At 33.2% G+C, this 8,333-nt stretch overlaps 1 protein-coding gene across 2 annotated transcripts; it reads left to right on the plus strand.

Annotated features, from left to right (window-relative positions):
- The first annotated feature begins 989 nt into the window (after positions 1-989).
- Positions 990-7,852, plus strand: LOC134266774 (uncharacterized). 2 transcript variants are annotated; one of them, XM_062749000.1, is made up of 5 exons: positions 990-1,341; positions 1,672-1,907; positions 2,350-2,509; positions 4,360-5,619; positions 5,927-6,136. In XM_062749000.1, the coding sequence occupies exons 1-5, from the start codon at positions 1,080-1,082 to the stop codon at positions 5,986-5,988; spliced, it is 1,980 nt and encodes a 659-aa protein (XP_062604984.1). In that variant the 5' UTR covers positions 990-1,079; the 3' UTR covers positions 5,989-6,136. The 2 variants fall into 2 exon arrangements, with proteins under 2 accessions (XP_062604984.1, XP_062604983.1); XM_062748999.1 differs by having other exon boundaries at positions 4,360-7,852.
- The last annotated feature ends 481 nt before the right edge of the window (positions 7,853-8,333 follow it).

The raw sequence follows: 8,333 nt of genomic DNA on the forward strand, positions 1-8,333 counted from the left end.
AATAAAAACAATTGAGATTTTTAAAACCAAATTTACTGAACTTGAATATCACAAATATTTTATAAAATTTTTCTTGCTTAAAAAGATTGTTCTCAGATAAAGATGGAATGCTGCAACATTTAATGAAATAGACAATATACTCTTTTCAGAAAATTTAGCTTTGTAAAGTGTAGGCTGACTGTATTCAGGTGAAAAACAGCAGTCGTGTCTTCACCCATCTTTATCAACAAAGTTACCTTACTTCTTTCAATTTATAAATAAACGATCGCGATTTAAACTGTCTGATAATTTACAAGTACTTTCATTTATCCTGGACTTCGGGCCAATTCTTCCATCATCAACGATATTTCTCATATCCCCCAAACGCCTGAGGAATATAACCCGGCTAAATGGCTGAAAGTAGTTTCTTTCTCTGAATTCACATTTTGTGTACATAAAAAAGACAATGGGATAATCACGTAGCATTGTAAACACAATTATGCTAGCCATTGTTTGACATATATGAATATTTATTTATTTTTCTTTGACAACTTATATTACTATACCTTATTATAATTATTCTATACGACGTGTAATTTGATTGGTTTTAGATCATCCCGTGACAGGGCAAAACATCTTCACATATGTCCCTGTCGTCGCCATGTCCTTTATCATATTCAATATCTTCGGATACCTTGTGCATTTTCCTCAATAGTTGTTCATCGAACGAAAACTCCCGAGAGTAGTAGGTGTCACAATACACTGGTTCACGTTTCATTTTTTCAGATTGTTTTTGTCCACGGGATTCAGTAACTTTACATTTTCAGATAGCTTGCTATCATTGAAATATGCTTAATCCGAAACTCTAAAGCAGACCTCTACCATCACTTCGCCATGCAGGCGACTTTCAAGAATTAAAGAAAATATATATGATACATTTGGAGAAGGCTTAACGTTGCATTATGCATTTGTAAAATTATAATTACCTTTGTTCTCTTTTTTTCAGAAGAAAATATATTTCAGTGTGAGTATTCCTCAATATCAGCATAAGCTATGACAATGTGTGAATATTCAACAACCTAAAAAAACTGAATTACATCATGGCTTCACCTTCTAATGTACCTCCGGCTAGAGCAAGTTTAGCTACTGGACCCCCAGCTACTGTGTCACCAGAGGAAACTAATTTTCTACGATTCGTCAATCTGGTCCTGAAGAGAGCACCAAAGGCCCTGAGGGTCCATTTTGATACAGTGCATCCTCCAAATAACCTTGTTTCTGTCCTAACAACACAAAGACCTACTCTGTTACGCTTGAAATCAAGAAAAATAATAAACCAGGTTCAGTGGGACACACTTTTTGGAGGTATATTGTAAAAATGTGTAAGAAAGTGTTTAAACATGTTCCTTTCAATATCAAACAACTTCACTACTTCAAAGATAATATTTTATGTTCAGTAATTTTATTAATACGAGTAAGTAAGCAAATAAAGAAGGGGATCAGAGTATACAGCAAATCGGGAGATTATATCCCGTCCCTGCATCTGCAATTGTAACAATTTCATTTTTTTCTACAGAAAATGATTGTAAAGATCTTTGATCAAACTGTTTCAGTTTAACACTTAAAACTTAATGATACAAGATTAAGATCTTTCTCTCTCTTTAAATTTCCAAATTTCATTTTCAATTGATTTAGTTAACAATCCTGTGTCAAAGGACTTTGATGTTACACTATTAATCTGCCTTTTACGTAACATGAGTCCCTCTACACCAGCACCAGCAGGAGGATTCGATGTTCTACCCAATTCATCAGATGTTAGTACTGGGGCTGACTTAGCAAGAATTAAGTTCTACAGAAACACAGTGGCCCATTCGTCAGGTGCAAGAATGACCACAAATGAATTTAATACTAGCTGGAACGACATTGAAGGGGTAAGAAAAAATTCTTTTGTCATTCTATAGTCTATGTAGAAACTGATTGATATAGGAGGGATATGATTACCGTTCCATACCCTAAAAGTTCGTGTTTCCATACCTCAATTCCAATGGTTCTTCTGAAATTTACCAAATTGTGAGTTACATTCCCTAAAAGAGATTTTATGGACAGGGGTTCAAGTAAGTAGGAAGTTACCATGAATGAGTTCAATTAACCATAGCAAAATACAAAGAAAAGTGAGAATTTAAAAAAAAACTAAATGTTCTGTTTGTCTACAACATTTTAGTTTAAACAACATATGCATAATCAATGGAAAAAATAAAGAGCTCATGCCATAATTTGATTAATGATTAATTTACAAATACCTCTTTAGCATATCAATATTAATTTATTTTCCAATACAGTTGAATAATCCACAATATATATCAATTATTTTAGGCTATTGGAAGACTTGGAGGTTCTGCATTACTAAATGAAGCTCAAACTTTAAGGGTGACCTCAATCGATGACTCTGAGAGAGAACTTCTTTTAGAGCATTTACTGGAAATAAGACGGCTGAGATTGGAACGGTTAGAAACGATACCCTGGAATGTTAGAGGTAATCTTTGTATACCACTTGGATATATTAAGAAAAACTCAATCATTTCTCATTCATAAAGCTGATAAGACACAAATTCAATGTTGATATTTTCTAAAATTTTCTGTAAAATTCTATAACTTAAGTTAAAGATAAAAATTGTGAAGATGTAAGGATGTGTCAATCAAATGCGTCTAGAAATTTGTAGTTTCAAAAAATTTGAGAATGAATAAGATTTTTATAATAATGTCGTATGAATTGTAGGAAAACATATAAGTTATGGAATTATACAGATATTTTTTAATTAACATCAAATCCATGGCTATGCACATTTAAAGTAACATTGGTTTGTAACTCTTGGATTTTACATTTGATATCAAATTTTTTTTTAATAAAAATAATGATTTCTTATGATGAACAGATAAATAAAATTCTATATAATAAGCAAATCTTTGCTGAAGTTTTGTCTAAACTGCATGCCTAATAAGATTTTAAAATATCCTTTTACTCATTGCAAACATTGGGTAACTACTTTCAAAAATCTTAAATGATCAATGTTATCTGTAGAAACGCCAAAGGTACATGTATATATTAATGATTAGAGATCTACAAATATTTTACAGTTAAAGTATATCATTGAGACAGTTAGATTACAGTTCCCCTCGACCAGGACTATTTCCCGAGGCTGCGTCTCGGGAAATACTCCTGGACGAGGGAACTTTGATTTTGCTGACCCCCTCAATGATATATGTATTTTAACTGTTTTATTATACCGATACAAAAGTGAAAAAAGTAGAGAGTTACAAATGACAGGGAATTAGCTTCCGAACTTACGCATGCAGGATTAGTCCATTAACTTTTGGACCGACATAATAAAATATAGACTTACTGAAAAATGGGGTATTAGCTTCCGAAGCAGGGATTAGCTCATTTGACTAACGCATGGGGATCAGCCAATTCACAGAGATTTCTGGGGAAATATTCACATTGTACTAACTAACTTTTATATAGGAAAAAAATCAGCAGAGGTATGATAATTCCAGTTAATTGTATTTTAAAGTAATTGTATTTATAGTAAAAAAAAGGTTGTAAATGTAAAGATCAAATAAAATCTATTATTAAACCTCTACAGATTTTCCTTACATAACAATAGATCATTAGATCTCACCAAAACCCTAGAAATCGGTATGAATGGACTATAAATATCCCTGTGCGTCAAGTCAAGTGAGCTAATTCCTGCTTGTAAGGCTAATTCCCAATTATCGTAATTGAAGTACGAGTAATCATTTAGATTTTACTTATACATTGGTATGATATGTGAGTGGACTAATTCCCTTGTGTTTGTTCAATGAGCTAATCACTGCTTTGAAATCACCCTATTTGAATCATCTAAAGGTTGCGTTTAGCCAATCAAAAAGTGTTTTACAAAACAATTGCATTAGAATACTAATTTAATATGTAACATTTTAATCAAGCTTATTTAAAAGTTAAAACTGTTTAGAGTTTGCATATATCATACGGGCCCATAACAAGTCATAATGCGAATTTTTACGCAAGTAGATAACACTATATACTCGAGTTTAAATTATCTGAAAGCAATTGTTTCAATTTTATAGTATTTGGGTGGGATAATTTCTGCATTTTTCAAGGCACTTCCCCTAGGCCAGGACTATGTTCCCCGGTTTCACCTCGGGAAATATAGTCCTAGCCTTGAGGAACTGGAATCTTGTTAACTCCCTTAATGATATACTTAAATTAAATTACACAAGAACTGTTGATTTAAACAACGTTAAAACATATATATCGGTATAATGATATACTAATCTGTGCAGCAAATATCTTTATTTACTTTCCTGATTTTACTCATATAGAATTAATTGAGGAGAAACTGGAGTCCTGGGAAGAAGAGGATCAAGTATTTGTAGAAACGAAATCATCCACAGCTGTTGAAAAATTCATTAAAGAACACCCATGTGTTGTGGTGGTCGGTCATCCAGGATCAGGAAAGTCAGCCATCATTCATCACATCGCTCTTAAAATGAGAAAAGAAGGTTTTTCAGTTATACCTATTCATCGCCCTGGTGAGATCACGACTTATCACAACAGAAAAAATCCTCAAGTCTTTGTTACCGATGATCCATGTGGTGAATATACAGTTAATGAACATGTTTATGAATGGGCTAAGTACTCTGAAGATATTAAAAAATGTCTAAATTTCAAAGGAAGGGAAAGACAAGTAAAGGCAAAACTTCTTGTTTCCTGTCGGTTAGCATTGAGCTCAGTTCGCACATTTAGAAAGATTAAAATATTTTCAAATTTTATATTCAATTTAGAAAACCAAGAAAATCATTTATCATTTATTGAGAAAAAACAAATTTTGGAAGCTCATGTTCAGAGCGAACTAGATTTACCAAAGCAATTGTTTGAAAAGCATATTGATTGCTTCCCGTTGCTTTGTAAGCTGTATGTAAATGCTTGGGCTGATCCAGATCGTTTGGTAACTTTTTTTGATAATCCTTTCATTCAGTTGGTTTCGAAGTTTGACTTGATGATAGACGATCCCAAACCAGAAAGCATTTACGAATATTGCTCTCTAGTTTGTTGTTCCCTTTCAGAAGACAAACTTGCTTTATATCTATCTGGAAAGGAAAACTCTGAAGACTTTGGGTGCCTTGAACAAATTCACAATGCTTGTGAAGTAGATCTCAATCCCTCAGAATTATTATCAGCCGTCAACAGACTTGTTGGAAAGTATATCAAACAAATAGGTCAAATATTTTCTGTAATACATACAAAACTGCTTGATATAATAGTTTGGCACTTTGGAAAACAATCACCGGAAACATTGATACATCATTCACCATTAGAAATATTTCAAAATAGGCTTAGACCTTTTGGAAGATTAGAATGTGATGATAATGAAGATTTGTTCCTAGTAGAATTGGACGAAAGTACCTTGACATCTTATGTAGAAAGAATACAGAAAGATTTAGAACAAGGGATAGTTCTTGAAGTTTTTGAAAACCCAACTCTGCCAAAAGCACAGATTGAATCTTGTCTGTATTCTTTGTTAGAAGATAGACATGTCTTGGATAAAGCACTAACGAAAACAGGCCGAAGCTTGTCATCAGGTACAATAGACTCTATGAATTCATTTTCGAAGAAAGCTCTATTAGGAAATAACCGAATTTCATTTCATCATTTAATTATTGCATACAACTGGTCAACATTTTTTGAATATCTGTTCCAAATGGAAAATGAGACTCTCTTTCAAACATTATTTGATCAAAAGGCATGTTCAATATACTTGGCTATTCTTAGTGAAAATATTGAAATAGTTCAACGGTGCTTTGATTACTATATTCAAATTTATGAAAATGTTCACTATCTTATGGAAGAAATGTTTTCAGATGATAATTGTTTGTATTGTGACTTTAGTAAAGAAAGCAAAATCCACGAAGATCATTGTCCAATTGCACGAATCCCATTGCCAATTCTAGTTTGTATAACGGGAAAAATAGAAATATTGGAATTCCTTATCCAAAAGAAAGTCTGCTCTCAGGAAGATCTTACCTCAAATGTTCATTTAATGGATGAAATGGTTTCACCTTTAATGGTTAGCAGTTTTTATGGGCATTGTGATCTTACTCATTACTTACTATCAAAAGGGGCATCCGTGAATTTTCAGAATGAAGTCGGTATTTCTGTACTCCATGAAGCATGTCGGAATAATCATGTTAATGTAATTAAATTATTACATGACTTTGGAGCTGAAGTAGATATCAAAGATAACAATGGTGAGACACCATTCTACCTAGCATGCCGAAATGGTTCATTGGAAGCTGCAGATCTTTTGATTACTCTTGGGGCAAATTTCAATTTACAAGACAACCTTGGATGGACAGCTTTACATTCATCTATTTTTTCTGAGCAGAAAAGAATGACTCAATTCCTAATTGAAAAAGGTTGCGACATTAACTTAATTGCTAATGACGGTGAAACTCTTTTATCGTTAGCATGTTCTCTTGGAAATTGCGATACCATCAAGTCGTTACTAGAAAAAGGTATTAATATACAACATCAACAGAATTTACTTTTGAAATCTTGGCAAACTGGAAATAAAGATGTCGTTTCTATGTTATTGGAACAAGGACTGGATATAAATTATAGGAATGAGATTGGTTTGACAGCACTACATATCAGTTGTGCGTATAACAACCCAGAACTTCTTCATTATCTGCTCTCCAAAGGAGCGTGTCCAAACATTCTTACAAAAGAAAATCGAACTTCTTTGCATATTGCTTCAGAAAATTTATCAGAAGAATGCATCTCAATTCTTACAAAACATGGGGCAGATATAAATGCATTAGATAACGAAAATAAAACAGCTCTACATTACGTATGTCGAAATCCAATCACTGAACGATTTTTTACACACGACGCAAGAGGAAATGACAGTTGTTTCCTTGAGGAACTGAAAGAGTTAACGTACGTTCAACAGCATGACTTAACTTACTGTCAACAGAATTCTGCACCAAATGTTATTACAATTAATACATCGGATATTACCAGATATATAGAATACTGTCAGTGTAACGCAAGATTAATTGAGAAAATTGAAAGGATAGTCGATATACTTATACAAACTGATATCGATATAAACATCGCTGACAAAGATGATTTAACTCCCTTACCTATTGCTTTTTTTGGGAATTTTTCAAAGGTCATCGAAATGCTTTTGAAAAACAATGCAGTTGTAAATTTGGTGGACAAAGATGGACAAACACCTTTACATATGGCTTGCATCAATGGAAATTTAAAGGTTTTGATGTTACTTATACAAAAAGGAGCAAATGTGAATATTGCAGACAAGACCGGATCTATATCGCTACATATCGCTGCACAGAACAACGATATTGATATACTTTCTTGTTTAATTTCTAATGGGGCAAATGTGAATCAACAGGACCACCAAGGTTTAACACCACTTCACATTTCTTGTTACAGTGGCGATATAGATATTGTTAAGGAACTGTTAAAGTCTAATGCAGATGTCAAAATGCATTCCAAAGGTGGGGTTAATCCTCTAACGGTTTCAGTTGCAAACGGCTACTATCATATATCGGACGAAATTCTAAAAGAAGGTGTTCACATACTTGATATGAATTTTTTGCATTTGTTACAATCTGTCCAGTGTAAATCGAATATTTGCCAAATTTTGGACAGGTACAGTGATGTCCTTACGTACCGAAGTAGTGATGGACAGTCACTTCTGCACATAGCAATATTGGAAAAAATACACAATGGGCTAATGTTCTTCTCTCTAAGGAGAATTTTACTAAAGTGTTAGTCAACGAAGGACATATGCCCTTATTTTACGCAATTGAACATGGGTTGCAAGACATTATAAAATTACTTTTGAAAGAAGACTTGCCCGAAGCAGTGAGAATTGAATGTCTTCGCATGGCAAATATAAACGGTAGAAAGGATACTGTATCAATACTGTTCAAAAAGTATCCTGGTTTACTGGATAATTTAAATGGGAGTGACTATAGAATGGTACCGAAGTTGCTGAGAACCCATAGTGTATACAATAAAATAATGGAAAATGCTTTAAATAGCAGAAAGTACCTTGAAATATACAGCATTATTCTTGTTGATCTTCCAGATGAATTATGGAACCTTCATACAAGCACAGTACCATGTCTATCTCCAGAAAACTGTATGACAAGCGACCACAATTGGTTAGAGGAGAAAACAATAATTGATAAAGTGAGATATATTAGAAATTTAACAGTTTTATCCCCCTTGGAGATATGGCCGCTTCTGTTTTGTTCTGATAATC

Source organism: Saccostrea cucullata, unplaced genomic scaffold (assembly GCF_032062105.1).
Source record: "Saccostrea cucullata isolate Sc308-1 unplaced genomic scaffold, CSIRO_AGI_Scuc_v1 ctg2892, whole genome shotgun sequence".
Taxonomy (NCBI): Eukaryota; Metazoa; Mollusca; class Bivalvia; order Ostreida; family Ostreidae; genus Saccostrea; species Saccostrea cuccullata.

Coding starts and splice junctions, on each gene's coding strand:
- LOC134266774 (XM_062748999.1), top strand. CDS start 1,080: ATGGCTTCACCTTCTAATGTACCTCCGGCTAGAGCAAGTTTAGCTACT. Junction 1,342..1,671: donor GTGGGACACACTTTTTGGAG/GTATATTGTAAA, acceptor CAATTGATTTAG/TTAACAATCCTGTGTCAAAG. Junction 1,908..2,349: donor GCTGGAACGACATTGAAGGG/GTAAGAAAAAAT, acceptor CAATTATTTTAG/GCTATTGGAAGACTTGGAGG.